At 49.8% G+C, this 21,845-nt stretch overlaps 8 protein-coding genes across 8 annotated transcripts; 6 read left to right on the top strand and 2 right to left on the bottom strand.

The window, feature by feature from the left end:
- Positions 1 to 1,116: 1,116 nt before the first annotated feature.
- Positions 1,117 to 5,781, top strand: N7466_005906 (putative ABC multidrug transporter; the record flags this gene model as incomplete). Its single annotated transcript, XM_057165303.1, has 5 exons — positions 1,117 to 1,705; positions 1,768 to 1,826; positions 1,893 to 4,231; positions 4,291 to 4,936; positions 4,993 to 5,781. The coding sequence occupies 5 exons, from the start codon at positions 1,117 to 1,119 to the stop codon at positions 5,779 to 5,781; spliced, it is 4,422 nt and encodes a 1,473-aa protein (XP_057020902.1).
- A 599-nt stretch (positions 5,782 to 6,380) lies between these two features.
- On the top strand, positions 6,381 to 6,866 carry N7466_005905 (uncharacterized protein; the record flags this gene model as incomplete). The annotated part of the gene is made up of 1 exon (XM_057165302.1): positions 6,381 to 6,866. One exon carries the CDS (start codon positions 6,381 to 6,383, stop codon positions 6,864 to 6,866), a length of 486 nt encoding a protein of 161 aa, XP_057020901.1.
- Positions 6,867 to 7,399: 533 nt separating this feature from the next.
- On the top strand, positions 7,400 to 8,207 carry N7466_005904 (uncharacterized protein; the record flags this gene model as incomplete). The annotated part of the gene is made up of 2 exons (XM_057165301.1): positions 7,400 to 7,967; positions 8,041 to 8,207. The coding sequence occupies 2 exons, from the start codon at positions 7,400 to 7,402 to the stop codon at positions 8,205 to 8,207; spliced, it is 735 nt and encodes a 244-aa protein (XP_057020900.1).
- A 454-nt stretch (positions 8,208 to 8,661) lies between these two features.
- chsA (chitin synthase I) lies at positions 8,662 to 11,612 on the bottom strand (the record flags this gene model as incomplete). Its single annotated transcript, XM_057165300.1, has 4 exons — positions 8,662 to 8,676; positions 8,763 to 9,281; positions 9,336 to 11,369; positions 11,433 to 11,612. 4 exons carry the CDS (start codon positions 11,610 to 11,612, stop codon positions 8,662 to 8,664), a joined length of 2,748 nt encoding a protein of 915 aa, XP_057020899.1.
- Positions 11,613 to 12,885: 1,273 nt separating this feature from the next.
- ltpA (tyrosine protein phosphatase LTP1) lies at positions 12,886 to 13,607 on the top strand (the record flags this gene model as incomplete). Its single annotated transcript, XM_057165299.1, has 2 exons — positions 12,886 to 12,961; positions 13,063 to 13,607. 2 exons carry the CDS (start codon positions 12,886 to 12,888, stop codon positions 13,605 to 13,607), a joined length of 621 nt encoding a protein of 206 aa, XP_057020898.1.
- A 420-nt stretch (positions 13,608 to 14,027) lies between these two features.
- N7466_005901 (demethoxyubiquinone hydroxylase family protein) lies at positions 14,028 to 14,762 on the bottom strand (the record flags this gene model as incomplete). Its single annotated transcript, XM_057165298.1, has 1 exon — positions 14,028 to 14,762. The coding sequence occupies one exon, from the start codon at positions 14,760 to 14,762 to the stop codon at positions 14,028 to 14,030; it is 735 nt and encodes a 244-aa protein (XP_057020897.1).
- A 444-nt stretch (positions 14,763 to 15,206) lies between these two features.
- On the top strand, positions 15,207 to 17,216 carry N7466_005900 (RNA polymerase-associated protein; the record flags this gene model as incomplete). Its single annotated transcript, XM_057165297.1, has 4 exons — positions 15,207 to 15,418; positions 15,489 to 16,237; positions 16,299 to 16,438; positions 16,491 to 17,216. The coding sequence occupies 4 exons, from the start codon at positions 15,207 to 15,209 to the stop codon at positions 17,214 to 17,216; spliced, it is 1,827 nt and encodes a 608-aa protein (XP_057020896.1).
- A 554-nt stretch (positions 17,217 to 17,770) lies between these two features.
- N7466_005899 (uncharacterized protein) lies at positions 17,771 to 21,740 on the top strand (the record flags this gene model as incomplete). Its single annotated transcript, XM_057165296.1, has 2 exons — positions 17,771 to 20,604; positions 20,660 to 21,740. The coding sequence occupies 2 exons, from the start codon at positions 17,771 to 17,773 to the stop codon at positions 21,738 to 21,740; spliced, it is 3,915 nt and encodes a 1,304-aa protein (XP_057020895.1).
- Between the last annotated feature and the right edge of the window lie 105 nt (positions 21,741 to 21,845).

The following is a 21,845-nucleotide window of genomic DNA, read 5'->3' as shown; positions in this document are numbered from 1 at the left end:
GTAAAGTTTGTTTATATAGTAAACATGGTCGGTGCCGACGATTCAAGTTGGTCCAGATTTTATTTGCCTCCATAACGTATGTAAGGAGCTTGAAGTGTCGAATTCGAAACCAATCTAGAACTTGAGATCCATGGGTAAGGGCAAGACATGCATGTGGCTGTAAGCTGGGCACTTCTTGTTTATGTACATAGTAGGTAGTGAAGAAAATTTCCCAATGGCAATTTCTCCTGGGCCTCGGTTTCACGAGGGAAACTGCCGAGAAAGAATTGGATGCCTGTTTTGAACGGAATAAATTAGTGGGTCATGTTTGTACTAGTGGGTTAGTGCTGAAGATATTGATCTGGAATAGGGGCTTTCCAAGGAGATATCAATATGGATTCAAGGAGTAAGAAGGCGCAACCCTTGGAACGCTCCAAGGCACATAAAAAAGTAGATAACTAGCACGTGTGGAAAAGTTTGTGTTGACTTTATGTACTAATATGATCTATGACGTTTACATTTGGATTGTAAACCGATTGGCTCTTGAGATCCAAAATAGTATACTAGTACTGAGTATTTACCCTACACAAGTTGCAGCACGAACGATCAATCTATATGGGTCTTTTGATTTCTTTTGATTTCTACTCTTGCTTTCAAATCTTTGCTTCATAATCTCTGGTCTCAATTAAATCTGATCGGTGTTTGGCAGATCCGATGAGTCAGCGGCTACCGGGGGATCCGCAGATCGACAAAGGCTGAAGCTGTGGAATGCACGATTCCATGAAAGGAACATCAGATCCACAATTCCCGGATCTGGGAAGGTCCGGGGTCCAACCAAAGCCCGTATATTTCACCCGGGACCCGATCATCTGTCCTTTGGTCTAATTCCGGGCGCCGAGAGGTCCACAGCCTTACTGGCTGTCCGAAATAGTCCAACCGTTGGACCCCCATAGCGTCACCATTATACTGACTTTAAGGTTCACTAGGTACAAGATTACATTCCGTGTCCGATTGACTTAAAAAAAGTATTAAATAAATACTAAGATCTTCCCTACAATTTCCTTGGCATTGGCTCTTTGCTTTTTATTCACCCTTCTCCTTCCAAGACTACTACCGAGCCCTAAGGTCCCGGCAGTCATGTCTACCTTTCCCCAGGAGGAAGAAAAGCCTCATAGGGAGTTAGCTCCAGAAGATGAAAATGAAATCGACAGTGAAAATTCAGTCACCTACGAGCCCATTGGCTTAATCGACCCCAATGAGGTCGAAACCCTTACGCGCATCGCTACTCAACAGTCTCGACGACAATCGATTGGTGGCCCTGCACACCGTCTAGCCTCACTTGCTGATCAAGATCCGACCCTGAACCCATCATCTGGAAAGTTCGATCTACGAAAATGGATTGTCGCTGCTATGCGAGATGTGGGTCGAGAGCGCGCCCAGAAGATGGGCGTTGTATTCAAGGACCTCAATGTTTATGGATCCGGATCCGAGCTCCAGTTCCAGGACACAGTGTCATCCATGTTGACAGCACCTCTTCGCATAGGAGAGGCCTTCCGGAAATCTCCCAAGAAGCGCATTCTTAAGGACTTCAATGGTATTCTCAACAGTGGAGAGCTATTGCTTGTGCTCGGTCGCCCTGGAGCAGGCTGCAGTACGATGCTCAAGTCGATTATGGGAGAGCTGCATGGCTTGGAAATGGGCGAGGATAGTGTCATCAATTACAATGGTAAGACTTCTCTTCACTACTAATATATTACCCTGTTTTACTTGGATACTGATTCTTGCCAGGTATCCCCCAGCGCCGCATGATGAAAGAGTTCAAGGGTGAAATGGTCTACAATCAAGAGGTAAGCCGACATAACTCCCTCTTGTCTTATACTGCGGACTTGGACTAAATCTCACAATCTACTTAGGTCGATCGCCATTTCCCTCACCTCACTGTCGGTCAGACTTTGGAGCACGCAGCCGCAACACGAACCCCATCCCACCGATTCCAAGGCATGAGCCGCGCTGAATTCGCAAAATACATGGCGCAGATCGTGATGGCAGTTTTTGGCCTAAGCCACACCTACAATACCCGTGTTGGAGATGACTTTATCCGTGGTGTGTCCGGCGGAGAGCGGAAGCGTGTCAGTATTGCCGAGATGGCACTTGCTTCATCGCCGCTGGCTGCCTGGGACAACTCCACACGTGGATTGGATTCGGCCACGGCCTTGAAGTTTGTCGAGTCTCTTCGTTTGCTTTCGGATCTCACTGGCTCTGCTCACGCTGTGGCTGCTTATCAGGCAAGTCAGAGCATCTACGACCGCTTCGATAAAGTCATCGTTCTGTACGCCGGCCACCAGGTCTTCTTCGGACCGGCAAATAGCGCAAAGGCCTACTTCGAGAACCAGGGCTGGCACTGCCCTCCAAGACAGACCACTGGTGACTTCCTGACCTCGATTACCAACCCTGACGAGCGTCAAGCGAAGCCTGGTATGGAGTCTCAAGTCCCTCGTACCCCCGAGGAGTTCGAAGCTGCCTGGCTCAAGTCTTCGGAATATAAGCAGCTTCGGACTGATATCGCTAAATATGAAGAGACCTACCCTGTGGAAAATGATGCTGAGGCTGTTGTTGCGTTCCAAGAGAAGAAGCGCGACAAGCAAGCTAAGCACACTCGTCCTACGTCTCCATACATTATTAGCATACCCATGCAGATCAAACTGAACACGGTTCGTGCTTATCAACGGCTGTGGAATGATGCTGCTTCCACCGTCTCCACCGTGGTCAGTAATATTATTATGGCTCTCATCATTGGTTCAACCTTCTACAACTCTCCTGATGCTACTTCCGGCTTTACTTCGAAAAGTGCAGCTCTTTTCTTCGCAGTCCTTCTCAACGCTTTGACGGCTATGTCCGAGATCAACAGTCTCTACGCCCAGAGGCCTATTATTGAGAAACACAATTCTTACGCCTTCTATCATCCTTTCACCGAAGCAATTGCAGGTGTTTTAGCCGACATACCAGTGAAATTTGCGCTGGCAGTCTGTTTCAACATCATTCTTTACTTCCTTGTCGGTCTTCAACGCAAAGCTGGCAACTTCTTCCTCTATTTCCTCATTACATTCATGATCACTTTTGTCATGAGTGCGGTCTTCCGGACACTAGCGGCTGTCACAAAGACGGTTTCTCAAGCAATGGGATTAGCTGGTGTTATGATTCTAGCACTTGTTGTCTATACAGGATTTGTTTTGCCAGTCCCGTCCATGCATCCCTGGTTCGAGTGGATTCATTATCTCAACCCGATCTACTACGCCTTCGAGATTTTGATCGCGAACGAGTTCCACGGACGTGACTTCCCTTGCTCGGCATTCGTTCCTTCTTACGCGGATATGTCTGGGGATTCGTTCGCTTGCAGTACAGCTGGGTCAGTTGCGGGCGCTCTGACTGTCAACGGTGACCGTTATATCTACCTAAACTACCGGTATTCTTTCTCCCACGTTTGGAGAAACTTCGGAATTCTGTGTGCGTTTTTGGTCGGGTTTATGGCAATCTACTTCATCGCCTGTGAGCTCAACTCGTCTACTACCAGTACAGCCGAGGCTTTGGTCTTCCGTCGCGGTCATGAGCCTGCCCATCTGCGCCGCGGTTACAAGAAGAGCAAGTCTGATATCGAGACCACTGATGAGGCCGCTGTAAAGGAGGCTTATGGAGAGAATAATGGTCAGGAAATGGGAGCTATTCAGCCCCAGACTGACATCTTTACCTGGCACGATGTATGCTACGATATTGAGATCAAGGGTGAACCCCGCAGACTTCTGGACAATGTTGCCGGATGGGTTAAGCCAGGAACCTTGACTGCGCTCATGGGCGTTAGTGGAGCTGGTAAGACCACGCTTTTAGATGTCTTGGCGCACCGCACCTCGGTCGGTGTGGTGACTGGTGATATGCTTGTCAATGGTCGTGAACTGGATCAAAGTTTCCAACGCAAGACTGGTTACGTGCAGCAGCAGGATCTTCACCTGGAAACCGCCACCGTTCGGGAGTCTTTGCGTTTCAGTGCTCTTCTGCGGCAACCGGCTAGTGTCTCGGTCAAGGAGAAGTACGATTATGTCGAGGATGTCATCCGTATGCTGCGTATGGAAGAATTCGCTGAAGCGATCGTCGGTGTTCCCGGTGAGGGACTAAACGTTGAACAGCGCAAGCTTTTGACTATTGGAGTCGAGTTGGCCGCGAAGCCTAAGCTCCTTTTATTCCTTGATGAGCCTAGCAGGTAAGACCTACCGTTCAAACATTTCAATTATTTTCAACCGTGCTAACTTGTCTACGAAGTGGTCTTGATTCACAGAGCTCTTGGTCTATTGTTTCCTTCCTTCGTCGTCTCTCCGAGCACGGCCAAGCCGTTCTCTGCACCATCCACCAGCCTAGTGCCATTCTTTTCCAGGAGTTCGATCAACTTCTATTCCTGGCTCGCGGCGGAAAGACTGTCTACTTCGGTCCAATCGGCGAACAGTCGCGAACTCTGTTGGACTACTTTGAGGCCCACGGAGCCCGCGAGTGTGACGATAGCGAGAACCCGGCTGAGTACATGCTTGACGTTGTGAATGCTGGCTGCAACCCGCAAGGTGAAAATTGGTTCGACGTGTGGAAAGGAAGCAAGGAGAGCCAAGAAGTCAAAGTTGAACTTGATCGCATCCACAAAGAGCAACAAGAGAAGGTTCCTGTCGAAAACTCGTCTGAGGGCCTTACTGAATTTGCCATGCCATTCTGGTTCCAGCTTTACCAGGTCACTTATCGAGTCTTCCAGCAGTACTGGCGTATGCCCTCTTACATCGTCTCCAAGTGGGGACTGGGTATTGCCGCTGGTTTGTTCATTGGTTTCTCCTTCTACCAAGCGAAGACGTCCTTGCAGGGAATGCAGACTATCATCTACTCCGTTTTCATGTTGTGTACCATTTTCACTTCGCTCGTTCAACAGGTTCGTGCTTCATCCTATGATTAAAAATTGATTCTAGACTGCTAACATGAATATAGTTGATGCCTCTATTCGTCGCTCAACGATCACTTTACGAAGTGCGCGAGCGTCCCAGCAAGGCCTACTCGTGGAAAGCCTTCCTGATCGCCCAAGTCATCGTAGAAATCCCCTACATGATCATCACCGGCATTCTCATCTTCGGCTGCTACTTCTACGCCGTCGTGGGTATTCCCAGCTCCGAAACCCAAGGCACCGTCCTCCTGCTCTGCATCCAATTCTTCATCTACGCCGGCACATTCGGCCAGATGGCCATTGCCGCTCTCCCCGACGCCCAAACCGCCAGCGCAATCGTCGTCCTTCTTTTCGCCATGTCACTCACGTTCTGTGGTGTCATGCAGCCTCCGTCCGATCTGCCAGGATTCTGGATATTCATGTACCGCGTCTCACCTTTCACTTACTGGACCGGTGCGATGGCTAGCACCCAGGTTCACGGGCGCCATGTTGTCTGTGCCACTGACGAGCTGTCTATCTTCAACCCACCTTCTGGCCAGACGTGCTGGGAGTATCTGGAGAAGTATGCTACTGCCACTGGCGGCCAGGTTCTGAATAAGGCTGCCACATCCAGTTGCGAATACTGCGCCGTTACTATTGCGGATCAGTACGTTGCTGGATCGGGTATATACTACAGCCAGCGCTGGAGAAACTACGGCATCGTCTGGGCTTACATTGTTTTCAATATTTTCATTGCTGTTTTGACTTACTACCTGTTCCGTGTCAAGCGTTGGAACATGGAAGGTATCAAGAAGAGCTTTGCGCGTTTCACTCCTTCAAAGAAGTCAAGTGGCTGATTTGAGGATTCCTGCTACATTCTTTGAAATTTCTTTCTTTCTTGTTTCACTTTTTCCATTCTTCATTGTGCATATTCTGACTGTCGTCATTGTTCCTTATCTCTTTATTTCTACTTTTCTTTAACATTTGATCTTATTCTGCTAGATTTAGAATCGTCCCTTTTACCTGTGGTCACTTTGGGAAATCCCACTTTGTCAATCGAGTCTCCATTATTCAGGTAATTGGATCACTTGAGCAATTACCTACCTTTAATACAATAGACCATCTTATAACTAAACAATGCAATGCTTTGTGATGCAACAGCTTTCTCTCTTATGACAATCGACTTATTATTATTTCATTTATTTATAGAACATGAAAGCAGAATGAGCTGATACCTAATACCCTTGGAAGGTTGGGAATTCGAGCATATAAATCAGCACAATCCCGTCAACTACTAATACCACCCGGGCAGGCTTGAGTGAGTAGCCAGTGACTAGTACACACAGTACCATCCTATACAAAATCTGGAGCCGAAGAGCTCAAAATCCATCATCTCAGGCAAAAATACACACACATAAGGATCGATCACTAACATCTGAACAATCACAGCCCAAAAATGTCTTCTAACCCCACAGAGTTCTACCAAGAGCGAGACAGCCTTGTCAAAAACATGAACGAAATAATCCCCTGCCTAAATGACCACACAATCCCGGATCTAGAATACCGCTTCTTCAGCTCGCTCAAGAGCATCAAGCGACGCCTCAAAAGCCTCATCAGACAAGAAGATGACAACATGGACAACATTAACAAGCTCATAGCTGAGCGCTGCACCGACTACATGGACGTCGTGGCAACACAGCTTTTGTCCGAACCCGTCGATCGCGTGACCGTCTTCCCCGAGCTGCTTCTCATGATCAAGATGCAGATTGGGAGGCTGAGGCTGAAGGGCGCGGGCGCTGATCCGGGTGCGGATGAGTTCGATCGTCTGGCGGAGCGCTTAGATGATAAGTATCAGGTTAGGACGCCGGCGGTGATTTTTGCGGGCGCGTGGATGTATTTGAATTTGTATTGTTCTAGTACTTCTGCTGGGACGTGGCCGTAATATGTGGTTCTGATCAATTCTACTTTGCTTCTGTCTCCAGCTTTTCCCGAACTCCTTCAAATAATGTTGATTCGAGGTATGTAAGCTTGGAATCTCCGAGTCTTATCTAAATCTGATACATAGAAGGTAATGAGTAGAATATAATGCCAATCTCAAGTACGAAATTCATTCTACATATTCTTATCAAGGACCAACATATACGAAATACCATATGTATAGAAGTAGGACGCGCGGCGTCGAAGTCGAGCAGGCTTTGCAGAGCTCATAAATCGCACGTCGGCAACCCCGAGTTAGTACAAATGAACACCGTATCTCGCTGGTGCTCGACTGCTATTTTCCAGCACAATTCCCTTGATGCTCGAAGACCTTATCAAAGTTATCATTTACCATTCTTATCAGTGAATCTTATCAAATGCACGGACCACCCACTCGCGGCGGCAGCACTACCGCAGCATGCTAGCATCTCCATACTAACTCCTCTCCCCAAACATCAACCCCCCATCTCACCCGCCAACCGGGAACCTTGAAACACAATGGATCCGGACGCAAGCATCCCCACAGAGCCCGCGCCCTCCGTCTTCAACTACGTCCTCTCCTTCCTCCTGGTCGGCGTAGCATGGGGCTTCACAACCCCTTTTATCCGGCGCGCCGCCGCAGACTTTAATGCGCGACAGGAGAAGCAAGCGCGGGGCACACACACAGACACAGACACACGCGGCAGATCACGATCACAGGGCCAGGAGGGAGGCGGGGCAGAGGAGCAAGAGCTGCTTGTGCCGGCGGGACATGCACAGAACCAGGATGACGAGGACGAGGGCGAGGGCGTGCGGAGGCGGAGCGGGAGTCAGCACCGGGCTGAGGAGGGCGGTGATGAGGGTGCGGCGGCGCAGCTGAATTCTGAGCTGGAGGGGGGTGTGGGGGTGGATGATGGGCCGGTGCCTAAGTGGAGGCGCCAGGGTTCGTCGGGATCGTGGGTGAAGAGGAAGGTTGTTTCTATTTTCTGGACTGTTGTGAACCTGTTGCGGACGCCGGCTTATTCTGTTCCGTTGGTTATCAATTTGACGGGGAGTATTTGGTTTTTCCTTTTGGTTGGAAAGCATGGTATGTTTTTATTTTGGAGTTCATTGCGTTGTGTGTTGGTGTCGGTTTACTGATCTTGCATTTGCTTTGCTAGAATTGTCTTTGACTGTGCCGCTAGCCAACTCGAGTGCGTTCTTGTTTACTGTTCTGGGAGAATGGTATGTGGAGCGCAAGGTGATTGCGAAGCAGACGTGGCTTGGGCTGGTTTTGGTTTTGGGTGGGATTGCATTATGTGTGCATTCGAAGAACCAGACTGTTTAGAGATGGAAATAGAGATAGATTGTACCATGAGTCTAATTCATTCGTCTATACCAATACCCACTCAACTCGGCTGAAAATGAAAGGTAAGAAAAGGAAAACTCAACTCATATATGCAGGTACATAGAGAAAGATTCCTTTATGCCAATGCATACACACATGCATCGTCTCAAGGTAGATAAAACATTAATGGAACAAGAAACAAACGTCCAACACCATATCAGATACATCAATCACATCAAGGCCAAAGAAGAAACAAGAAAAAAGAAATACTGCCGTCAAAAACATTCATCACACATATTACATGATTCCTTATCCATACCAGACCGGACCTGCCGTGGTATAAGGTTCAGGCTCAGAAGCAATCAAGTCCAACGTGGTGGGATATATTGAAAAACAAGATCGAAGTGGAAAAGGCTGAATGAAACAAATGTTTTGGCAAAAAAAAGAAATGAAATCAGACACCTCGGAACTGAAAAATGTCTAAGTTAGCCAGATGCATCAAATGGGAAGGAAAGTAATGGGGGCGAAGGGGGGGGGGGGGGGGGGGGGACTCACCATCCGAACAATCAAATACCACATTGCACCCATGAATTTGAACATGGAAAGGCCAGCAACACTCCACAAGACGACCTCCATGTAGATCAAGGATCGCTCAGTCTGTGTCTCATCCGTGCTGGTACTATCAGAAGTGGTAGTAGTGTCGAATGTCTCCAGGCCAGCAGCACTGAGAACAACCGCGCCTAGAGCAAAGTTGCAGAATACCCAGGCTAGCACGACTGCACTGCGGAAACCCTTGTAGTAATCTGCTTGTCGCTCTTCTTCCGAAACAACTTGGACCTCCTTGGGTGGCTTCATGGCGAATTTTGCCACTTCGGCTTCATACTGAGCATTCAGATCACCGTCGTCTTGAGGGATATTGACATCAACCTTGCCGCCAGGCTTGAGAGTTGCGGAGGGCAATTTCTCGGCCTTGTCGTCACCCTTTGTGCCCCAAGTGATATCGTGAGTATTACAGAAGGCATAAATGTTGAGGACGTTGATGTAGGTGGGGGTCAACAAGATATATTGTATGAACTGGACGTGGTTAGGAAAACTTCGTAACAGCTACATGGGCAAAGGGAGACATACCGATGTGAACATGTGCCACGGGTCCAAGAAGACGAAAGATGCGACAAACCACATGACATAGGTTGAGCCGAGAGATACGATGATTGAGAAGAACGTCTTGTTGGTGAACAGCTGGCTGACCGTGAAGCTCTTTTCAGCAACTTCGGTTTCAATCGACTTGACCGTGACGAAAACAGCGGCGAAAGACAGGTATATCATGATACAGATCCAGAAGTAGACCATTGTCATGTAAAACTTGTTGGAACCACCGGGCCGATTACCAAGAGCCAAAACGAAACATGTGACGAGAGTCGCAAGGTAAAGCCATTCGAAGACAATACCCAGGACTTTACCAGCAGTCCCTAGAAGATCGTCGTCGCCCAGATATGTCGTCAAAATGTGGAAAACCAAGAAGAAATTACCGATACCGAACCAAGCAAATATCATCGCCACTGTTTGGTAGATGAACTCTATGAACAGGGCAAACTTGCGCATGAAGCTGTGATCACTACGACCAATCTGGTAGAAGTGTGCAATGGCGTACACAGCCGCAAAGAATGAACCGTTCAACCAACGGCGACGTTGCAGAATGAACTCGGCCATCTGATCAGGCACATCAGTCTCACCGGTTGAATTCTTAACGTAACGTAGAAGCCAGCGACAGTTGCGCTTGGAAACAATTTCGAAACACAAAATTCGATCCTCGGCAAGATACATGTTGGCTGTGAAGATACCAGCATTGGCACCGTGCATCTTCTCACCAGCAAAGTATCGTTCAAGGGGACCTTGGCCATTCTTGTCATTTTGTAAGGCGATGAACCGGTAGGCAGAGAAAGCACCAGGCAACACAGTAATGAAGCCGAAAGCAGATTCCAGGGGCTTATCGAGAATGTTGCTGAGTTTGTACTCGAAATTCTGACCGGCCACCAGAGGGTTTAACAACTTTTTGCCGTGAGAAAGCATGACCTTGATCTCACCACAGGCGCCACCGCACATCGGATCCAACTCGAAGGCCTTCCATAAATGGTAGATCGAATCTTTGCCTGGCTTAGTACCAGCATCCAAAAGGACACAGATGTTGGGATCAAGCAGTCGGCCGAACGCTTGGAAGAACCAACGATGGGAGTTGATCTTCTTCTGGTTCTTTTCCTTCAGACAGAAAATGATTTGGACAGGAGGACCCTGACGAGGCTTAAGGTGGACTTGGGTGCCTTTGACCTCCAAACCAACTTGTGTGGTATATTCGTAAATGTGGGCAGTCACATCCTTGCCGTTAACTTGCTGCTTGGCGATTCCATCCTGGTAAACACCCAAACCAGCAAGAACGGCACGAGTACGCGGGTTGATCTTTGCACGACCATCACTGATAATACAAACCACAATCTTCTTCCATGCATCCTTACCCCATGTTTTGCTGCTTGTTCGCGAGCACATGTGGTCGATGTTCTTAAAGACACCGGACATTGTGCGCGCAAAGAGAAAGTCGTCCTCATTGTACATAGTCACCACAATGAAAAGCTCCGTGTGACGCGGTTTTGCGAAAAGCTTCTGACGAAGGGTGAATCGCTCTTCAAAGAAATCCGCCGGGTCACAAGTAGCTGCCGAGTACCGCATGTGGGTGAACTCGTCACGGCCTGGCGCCTCGGCGTGAGGGATTTGGCTCAGCAATTTTGGCGCAATGGGACAATCCAGAACGAGGTTGCCGTTGAACAATTGTACTTCCTTCACAGTCTTCCAACGACGAATGGGAGCGGGACTAGGAGTCGGGCGAAGCTCATCCTGGAGCTCTGTGTCATAATGATCCGGTCCAAATGGATTCTCTGCGGGTACTAAGGGGTCGTTATCGTCGAAGGGAGTCTGGCCGCCCTCAGGGTATTGGCCCAAATCGTAATCATCATGGGGGGTATGTGTCGGCTGGTAGGGTTGTGTGTAGTAGGCATCGTGGTGGGCTTCCGGGTCGACAGCATAGTCATTGTAACCATAGGGTTGCTCGTGTTCGTGGCTCTCGTAAGCTTCATGATGGCCGTAGGAATTGTGAACATTTTCCACAGAGTACTATTGAGCGAAACGTGTCAGTAGATGGTTTCTGCGGGGAATTTAACTAGTGCGCATGCTCACGGTTGGTTGTTCGGCGAGCTGATCGCTAGAGGGCATGGGTAAATGCCCTTGGGGTCCATATGGGTTATCATGTAACTGATACGCGTCTAGGGGACGGCCTGGCGACGGAGTACGAGCGTCATAAGGATGCATTTGAGACTGATTCTGATGCTCGTCCCCAAAGGGATCTGGCGTGCGCATGTTAGTTTTTAATGTTTGATGTTCGATATCCAATGGTCCTGAGTGTGGCCTGCGAAGCGCAAGTGCTGTCTTTGTTCCGTCACAACACCGCAAGCATGCACCATCAATGACCAGCAAGACAGTACAAGAATAGAGTAGCTATGTGTTGTTTCATGGGAGACAGGGAAGAACCAAAGAAAAAGAAGTCCGGGAAACTAACCGAGTCTGTTGTAGGCCATTGCGCGTAATCCCAGTAGCAATAACTAAGGTTCAGCTTAAATTGCGCCCACCTCTTAGAGTGCGTATCTCAAGGAGTGGTTGACGGGAAATTGCGCCCAGGAGTGCGGGTGAGCAAGGACCAACGTCAGTGGTCAGAGAGGGTGACTAGAATCACTAGCCCGACCGACGGATCTAAACTCTCGGCGCCGTTTCAGAGTAATAGATTTCTTAGGGAAGTCGCGAATGGGGGAACGTGCCGGGAGTTCTCAGGAGGATGGATTCGTCGCACGATATGCAAATGCCAAGTTGAAGGGAAATGAAGAAATGAAGGAGGGCCCCCTCTTGTTTGGTGTTTACGAAGCGGGCGATCGCAGATGACGGAGGTTGGCAGACGAATCAGTGCGCATGTGCTGGACCCGCTCGGGTGGATCAAATCGGGAGTGATATGAAGAGGCGAGTTCAAAGGGATTCGGAGAATTATGGTGAAAGAATGCAATAGGATCAAAATCTTTTACAAGTAAGACAGAAGATGATAAATTTTAGGAACAAGCGCCCTGGAAGTTCTGAAACCAATGTGATCCATGGGTTGCTGCAATGAAATGCATGGGAGAGAAGTAAAAGCGGGTAAGGTTGACTTGGCCACATACCATCACTGGGCCAACGAGAGCTCACGGGCCTGAGAATTATGGCCTGTGTGGAGTCCACCAGCCACAAGCCACCATGGTAACTGTGATTGCGCAGCTGTGGCGCGTGAAGATTCTTATTCTTTTTTTAGTTTTCAAGGCAGACAGAATTCAATGTACTATGAATAGATTGGGATTACTTGAGAAATCTACCATCTATGAAACTATATTAATTCTGCTAAATGTCATCTAATGGAGGTGCTAAGATCCAAGCTAAGGCATACATACTAGTATAGTGACAATACATTCTGATCATCTGATGTCAGGGCTCACCCTCTCAGCCTTATCGATAGCCTTGACGTTGATAAAAGAATACATAATCGTACAACTTAGTAACCATTTGTTCTCCACTTGACCACTCCTTCTCACTTACACAACAGCCTGTTCAATCAATGCCAGGCAACCCAATCATGACTTCCTCCGATCAGCGCCCCGTGAGCGTTCTATTTGTCTGCCTAGGAAACATCTGTTCGTCGTTCCCCTCATAGCCCTCACTGCACTGCCCCACCTTTCCCCCGCTACATACGCCCTGCTCCCTGCGCCTCCCTGTACTGACACCATGATGTAAGGCCGTTCACCTATGGCCGAAGGTGTTTTCCGAAATGTCGCCGAGTCACATCCTGCGATTGGTGAGATCGATTCCGCCGGTACAGGCGCATACCACACACTCGAACCCCCCGACTCCCGCACCATGTCCACTCTCCGCCGCCACAACATCACCAACTACTCCCACGCTGCTCGCAAAGTCAGCAAAGATGACTTTTTGAAATTCGACTACTTGTTAGCTATGGATAAGTCCAATCTACGGGATCTGTTGGATGTTCGGGACTCGGTCATTATGTCGTTGCAGCGCAAGGCAAACGCCAAATCTGGGGCGAAGCTTACCCCGGCGGCGATCGACGCTGCATTGAAAGAAAATGGCGTAAATACCCAGGTTGCCGAGGTTCGTCTTTTTGGTGACTTTGGTCCTGGCGGGAAGCTGCATGACCGTGTTGGAGGGGGTGAGGTGGTTCAGGATCCTTACTATGGTGGTGCGAATGGCTTCGAAGAAGTCTACCACCAAGTCGTGCGGTTTTCGCAGGGCTTCCTGGATCATGTCACCAGCTCAGAGTAAAACCATGGACTTCAAGTTGTATGGAACTGCGAATTCAAGACAACTAAATTTAATAGAGCGGTGGGTGGCCTCGACATTTCAGGCAACGATACCCCGGAAGCCCAATATATATATATGTGTATACTATTACGTTCGATGTCAAGGCTGCCTTGAACTCTCAAACGTTGGGAACACGGCCCCCATACACATACTACGTAGACCATAATTTTGCATGGATGTACAGTCAAAACCGTACTAAGTATAGGACCGAAGCATTTGAATCAAGTGGCTTTTTAAACTGTCAAGGTTTGAATGAATGCTGAGGTGGTTGTACATCTAATTTACATACTGTGACGCAGGATATAGTAATACAGAAAAAGCTGGCTTCAAAAACGCCCGACCCCCATGAGATCCATTCATGCCCAGGTGCAGGATGTCTCTTTAAACCTTCTCACTGATCTTGATAGCTGCCCGACAACCAAATCGAATTACATCCACCAATGAGTCGTAGGGCTTAGCTTCCTTGGAGTCATGAGCCACCGCATGGTCCAAATGCTCCAGTTCTTCATCTCGAATTCTTCGGAAGGTGGCCAGCATCTCCTTTAACTCGTCATCCAGTTCCTCCCCACGCTGCTTGGCATCAGCCTCCCAAGACAAAATCTCCCTGACTTGATCATTATAATGAGATCCGATCTCTGTCTCCACGGCCTCGGTACATGCCATCGCAGCTTCGCGACCCAGTGCGGCAGTTGACCAACCCAAGAAAGTGGCTGCAACCCCCCAGAGTGGATACATCGCAGTTGGGCGAACCTGGTGCTGTGCGACAAGCTTATTGAATGTCTTAAGGTGCCCTGCCTCTTGGTCGTACATGTGCTTCATCAAAGGTCGGAGGTGTGGATGCGATCGAACGATTTGGGGAGTTTGAGCGGTGTAGATGAGAGTAGCCGCAAGCTCGCCAGCTTGGTTGACTCGGAGTGAGCTATCGAGGTATTCACGCTGCTTTGTGCTGAGGGTGTATCGGGGCTTGGAGCTGCCGGCCGGACCGGTGGTGGCATATCGGCGTTGAGCTCTTAGAGCTGTCGGAGCGAGGAACTCGAGGAAAACCGGAGAGATGGATCGGGCCTGACGCCTGCATTGCGCTAGAGCGCATCTTCGTAGTGTAGGAACGGACTCCATTGTGCATTAAAGTAGAAGTAGGTCACAGGTGATCTCCCGGGAATTGAAGGTGCCGGAATCCGACAGAAACCGTGGCTTGGCGCAGGCGCGCGCTTGAGGTCTTGGCATCCGAACGTCATGAACGACAAATGTTAACTTCGCGACAGACAATCAACGTGTCTTCAAACGTCCACTCCATTACCGCCCTCCTTCCTGTCGCTCTTTGTACAGCTTGCCTATTTGCTGCCGGGCTCACTTATCCTGATAGGTACAAGGTCTTCAGTGACTTCGGTGCCGGTGATCTCAGGTCTTTCTTCAACATTTTGCGCCTCCTGGTCAAAACGACCTCACCCACGAAAGAACCACCTGTGAATAGTAAGAGGGTCGCTTGGGACGCTTCGAAACAATCATCTGTTTAAAATTGAAATTTCGGACAAAAAGTGCCTGTTGAGGTAATCTATAAATATGGCGGACGATTTGGACGATGAGCTGCTGGCTCTGGCTGGTGGCTCAGATGAGGAACACTCTCCTCCTCCAGAGGATAAAATCGACTCACCCTCGCATTCAACTTCCTCTCACTCTCCACACCACTCCACCATGGGTCGCAAAGGTACTGCTAAGCCCGTTCGTCGATCCCGCAAGGCCGTCAGAGATGATGATGATGAAGATGGCGAAGTGTAAGCCCACCCCACCCCACCAGTCATATCGACTCTTGAGGTCATCGCTAATCTGTTCGAAACCACCCAGATCTGACGCTGAGTCCCAAAACTCCCTCCAGTCAGCCCCAATGTCCGAATCTGATTCGGAAGCTGGGGCTGACTCCGATGAAGAAGACCGTCCCATCTTCCCTTACGACAAACTTTACTACTCTGGAAAAGAAAAGCAAGAGATTATGGCTATGCCCGAAATCGAGCGGGAGACACTGCTATCTGATCGTGCCCAACAAGTTGATCGCCACAACCAGGATCTCGCTCTACGTCGCCTTCTAGCTTCGCGTGAGCGTGAGGAAAAGCGTGCTGCTGCCAAGCAGGCCAAACGCAAGGCTGGCTCAGCAGGCCTCGACGAAAACCAGCGCAAGAGCTCTCGCCAGAAGACGACCTTGGGTGGCCGCAAAGTTGGAGAGACATCTGCCGCCATAGATGCCTACAAGCGCCAGCGCGAGCAGAAAGGAAAGCGTGACGAGCAGCGCCGCCGTGACCCTACCTCATCTCGCCGTCGATCCCGTTCCCCTGGCTCCGGTCGGTCAGATGAAGATGGCGAAGCTGAAAGTGACCTTGAATTGGACGACCGCGTTGGTCGCTCTCCTTCTATCCCCAAGGACGACCCTCCTGCCGAACTCCGTGACCTGAACCGTGCTCGTGTCGGCCGTACAAATTTCGCCCAGGTCTGCTTCTACCCCGGATTCGAGCTGGCAATCACTGGCTGCTATGCCCGCGTCAATATTGGACCTAACAGCGAGACTGGTCAAAATGATTACCGTGTTTGCTTGATCGAAGGTTGGTTACTTTGTCCTCCAAAAAAACCCTTTGGATCACCTTAACTAACGCTCTACATCAGGCTTCAACCAGGGCAAGCCCTACGCTATCGAGGGATCGAATGGCCGTCCATTTATCACTGATCAGTATGCCAAATTGGCCCACGGCAAAGCTGTGCGAGAATTCCCCTTCATCGCTTGCTCAGACTCTGCCATTACCGATGTAAGCAGATCCATGACATATCAATGATCTTTGATGGCTAATCAATGAATAGGCCGAGTACAGCCGTTATAGAAAAACCATGGCGGTTGAGGATATTAAGATGGCCACCCAGACCAAGCTGGCTGGTAAAGTCACCGATATCAATCGTCTGATCAATCACCGTTTCACTGCCGAGGAGCTGTCCGAGAAGCTCCGTCGACAAGGCGCTTTAGATCAGAAGAGGAACGTTCGCAAGCGTTTCGATCTGGAGAAGGAGTTGCAGACTGCCAAGATCAATGGAACTACCGAAGAAATTGAAAAATTGCAGAAGGAGCTCGATGCCATCGTCAGTCCCAATCTTTCATGGGGAACCACCATGAACAAGCCAGTTGTGGAGAAACCACTCAGTGAAGCCGAGCGTGTTCACATTATCAACGTACGCAACCAGAAGCTCAACTACGAGAATGTGCGCCGTGCTCAACTGGACGAGCGCAAGGCCGCCCGTAAGGCCGCAGCCGCTGTCGCTCGTGGCGAGGCGGTCGCTGATCCATTCATGCGTGTACGCACCGTGGCCAAGACCCACCACGATGTATCTGATAAGCCCCTGGATGAGGTGAAGGTCGAAGAAGCTACTCCTACCGAAATCAAGGATTCTAAGCCTGCCACGGACAGCTCCAAGGCTTCCACTCCCAACCCTGGGTTCACCCCGAAGAAGAAGGGCGGCTTCATGATCAGCTACCGCAACACCGATGATGAAAACATTGCCGCTTTGGATATGGACATCGACATCGATATCTAGATCGGCGTGTTCACGGTTCTCAGCTGCACATTGCTTTGCAACAGGGCAACTGGTGCGTCTCGACATGGACATCACATGCGATTTTCAGGTCATAGCTGTTTTTTGTACACTTTAGAGTTATCTACTGCTTGAGATGGGGTTTTATGGTTTTTCATTTCTTTTATTTGTCAACTAGGAATTGGCGTGGCGTCTATTCAAATTTTTGAAAAATTCTCACGGGGCATATTTGTATTATGAGCACAATCGAAACAGAGTACGAGAAGCATAGTACTCAAAAAATGCAATCACTTGTAAATACCAAGACTTGTCTTTCCTTCTTAGTACTTAATGAACTGTACCTTGGCGATAAGATAAGAATCACGTGGTCAGCCTAGCAACGCGAAGAACGCGCGCAATCGCGTCTGGATTATGCACAATCGCCCTTGTTCAAGGACCCGCACTTTCCACCCTTCGAGCCCTCATCGCTATTCCAATTGATCCCATAATGACCCATTCCCTCTCATAATAATACTGTCCAAGATACCCAATACTCATTCTCTTCAAAATACACGAAAATGTCAACCGCATCAACACCGCGTTCTACGCGTTCCGCGTCACCGGGGAACTCACCCAATATGCTCACCCCAGGCCAAAAAATCAGAGCCATGATGGCTGAATTCAGCAGCGACTCGGAGTCTGAATCAGAAAAGACTCGCCCTAAGAACGCTATCTCGAAGCTGGACTTCGGGTCCAAGAAATCACCCACCGATATCCCAGAATTGAAACAAACAAACGATAGTCCCGCCAGCTCAGATGACGATGAGGATATTGTTCAGCCTAAAGGGCGAATGGCCGCCCGTATGCAAGGTGACACGCGCAAATCTTCTGACGAACAGCAAGTCTCGGCCTTTTCTCGAATTTCCAAGGCACTTCGGACAGAGCGAGAACAAGCGAATAAACCCAAACCGCAGACAGAAATGCCCGCAACCAAAATCGCGGAAGCCGAAGCCGAATCAAGCGATGATGACTTTCCTACAGCTGCACCAAGGAGACGAAATAATAATGAGGCTTCACGACAATCACCAGATGCCGACGACCAGTCTCGCAACTCATCGCCTCGCGCTCGTTCATATTCCCCATTATTCGTTTCCTCGCCCGCTGCTCCAACCGATGAGCCAGTCCAAAACGACGGTGCAGATGAAGAAACCGAACAGCCTAAAAAAGGAAACAAGGATAGGTTCCTTGCTCTTGTCGCCCAAAAGCGCAAGGAACGAGAGGAGCGTGAGAAGTTAGAAGAGGAGAGGAAGGCAGCCAGGAAAGCCGAGCTGGAGAAATTCAGCTCTGATATCATCTCCGGAGAAGAGAGTGAAGCTGAGAACCCGACATCCGCACATAAGCTCTCTCAAAAGGCCCGCCAACCCCGCAAGGCCAGTAAGAAGGCTATGGATGAGATAAAGCAAGAAACTCAGCGCATGAGCCGGAATATGCAACTTGCCCACCAGGCCCAGACGAAAAAGAAGATAACAAAGGAGAGCTTCTTTGCTCGGTTCAACTATGGACAACCTGAAGTCCCTTCTGCAGAGCCTGCGCAGGCAAATACTTCATCTACGGTTGGCTCGCAGCAGTCATCTGACGCGGAGGCTCTCAAGGCTCGTGATACACCTCATACTTCCCCTATTCTTGGGCCCTCTGGTGCAGAGAAGCCGACTTCTGATGCTCTAGCCCAAGACCATGTCGAGTCCAATGGAGCGCCTACAACTGAGAAGTCGGCTCTGGAAAAGGTCGCTCCTTCAGAGGAGTCCAGCGTACCCAAGAAGCATGCAGTGCTACCAACTCACCCTGCGATCAAGAAAGAACCATTTCAGCTTACTCGACCTGCCGTCCGAGTTCTCATGTCGAGAAAGGAAATCTCTCAACATCAATTGGAGGACTCGGATAGCGATGACCTTGAGGTAGTCACCTCGCCTGCAAAGGCCCGTCGAATTGCCGCCTTCGAAAATCTCCCTGCGCAGAGAATGCAGGAGTCTGCTTCCATGATCAAGCTAAAGGCTCTGGCTCATCTAACATCCCCAAATCGCAAAACCTCATCCATGACCTCCTCGGAACTCTCCGCCAGTCTACTTTACAAAGCGCGTCAACAAGCCGCCAAGGAGCGACGCGAGCGCATCGAAGAACTCAGAGCTAAGGGTGTTATCATCGAAACCGCCGAGGAGCGTGCAGCAATGGAAGCCGATATGGAAGACTTGGTGACAAAGGCCCGCCGGGAAGCTGATGAGATCAAACGATTGGAAAGAGCGGCACGGAAGAATGGTGATGATCCTGATGATGATGAGGAGGATGATGGGGAATATGAATTCTCCGGCTCAGAAGATGAGGAACCAGGTTCGGGTAATGAAGATGACGCTCGAAGTCTCAATGGCAACGAGGGTCTAGTCGAACAGGAAGCGGATGATGGAGATGATTCTTCCGACGGAGAGAGCGAGATCTTGCCCTCTGATGTCGAAGAAGAAGCCCCTGGGACACGGCGAAAGCGACCGACCCGTGTAGTAGTCAGCGATGATGAGGATGAAGAGGAAGTTCAACAGCAGGTACCATCTACACCTGTTAGAGCACCTTCGCATGCAGCGAAGTCTGCAGAGCGTCCTAGTTTCTTCGGCGTGGACTCTCCCAACACATCCATGGGCCTCACCCAGGCTTTCGCTGGCACATTGGCAGATGACAACGACAGCACAAGCCAGCCAGATTCAGCCACAATCCCATTTTCTCTTCCAGACCCAGGTCAGCCTGTGCCGAGGGCGGTACTTCGCCATGAAGATTCTGAGATCCTTGTTCGAGATAGCCAAGAGCAACACGATGAGCCTGACTTCATGGCCAATCACTACCAGAATATCACTCGCGTATCGGAATCTCCAGCCGGACCGGCTTTCTCTCAGTACTCGCAGCTTCCTGATCCTACCCAGGACGAAGGATTTGTGTTCTCTCCGTTTGACCCGAACAAGCGATTCAGAGGAACCCCGCCAGTTTCGACCGTGGACACAGTTATCTTGGGTCAAAGCCAGTCACCGGTTGTCGAACGAAAGAACAGACACCTTCGACGAGGCCGCGCAGCAGACTTATCTGTGGTTGAAGAGGAGGAGGAGCAAGAAACCACAGCAGGGAACTTTGAAGTCGACCCAAGTGCTTTTGATATCATGAAGAAAACCAAGAAGCCCACTGTTGTCTACGACAAGAAGAACAGTAAGGCAAAGAACATTGTTGATGAGGCCGCTGAGGAATCCGAGGATGAGTATGCCGGCCTCGGTGGCGCTAGTGACGATGAAGACGGTGAAGAAAATGCAGAAGACAAGCAAATGATCAACGACAACAGCGGTGAAACCGTTGACGAGAAAGAGCTTGCTGCACTCAACGCGTAAGTTTCAATTGTCCTGTATAGTCAAAATTGCACTTTACTAACTTGTGAACAGCGTCCATGACCGGAAGCGCGATGAAAAGGACGTTGCCAAGTTGCTCAAAGATATCACGACTGGAGCCCTCCGCCGTCGCCGTGGACCCGATGATGACTTTGATTTGGACGACTCCGACGATGAACATCTAGCACGTCGGCGCGAGAAGCAACGTGAATTTGCCAAGATGCGCAAAGCTCTCCTCACAGATGACAAAGTAGGCGAGCTCGCAGACAACCCCAAGAAAGCAGCATTCTTCAAGGCCATTGAAGACCGCGAGTTTGAGGATGACTTCGAGTTGGAGTTCTTAGAAGAAAAGGATGGCGGCTCTCAAAATGAATCGCAGCCCCTGGGTGAACAGCAAGATGGTGGCGCTGATGAGAACAACAACCGGAAGCGACCCCTAGAGCCATCTAAAGAGGACGCTACAAACCGCCCTCCGCCTAATCTGCGCCGTACTCCTGCTAGCGCCATGTCGAAGAAACCTGCGACCTTGGCCGAGATCCGCGAAACTTTGTCATTCTTGACCGAGACTCCTGAATATGAATCCTTCCACGAGGATGTTTCCGATGACGAAGAAGAGCCTGCGGAAGGCGGAGAAGACGCAAACACATCTGGTGTCGACGAGGCGGCTCATTCCGACGACGCAGGCTCACAGTCTAACGACCAATTCGCCAAACCCAGCAACCCCCGCCGTACTCGTGGCCCTGTTGTCGACCGTCTTGCTCTGCTCCGCCAAGCGTCCTCCAACTCTGCCACCGCAAGCACGGGATCCAGCAACACGAAACTTGCCTTCCAAAGTGGAGGCAACAATGACAGTCCCATTGGCTTCCGACCTCCCAAGCTCATGCATCGTATTTCCACGGGCTCGTCTTCCTCTTCCAGCGCCTCCACTTCTACTTCCAATCGTGTCTCTAAACCCGGCGCGTCGGGACCTAAGAAGGGTGGTGCGGTCAACTCTTACGCTGCTGCGCGTGAGAAGGAGCGTGAGAGACAGCTCCGGGTGAAGCAGCGCAATGGCAGCTCTAACGTTGCGAAGCTGCTGAATAAACATGCTGGTGGTGGATTGGGTGCACTGGCTGGAAAGGGTCAGTGGGATTAAGTGATCTACTACATATTACACATTCGACATATTGTTCTGGGCATTTTACGCATGGGTTCATGTACATTCAAGGCATTGGGGAGTTTCTAGTGTTTCTTTCTCTTC

The sequence above is a fragment of the Penicillium verhagenii genome (genome assembly GCF_028828195.1).
Source record: "Penicillium verhagenii strain IBT 33310 chromosome Unknown utg000006l_segment0_segment0, whole genome shotgun sequence".
Lineage (NCBI taxonomy): Eukaryota > Fungi > Ascomycota > Eurotiomycetes > Eurotiales > Aspergillaceae > Penicillium > Penicillium verhagenii.
This window is presented reverse-complemented; position numbering and strand designations above follow the sequence as displayed.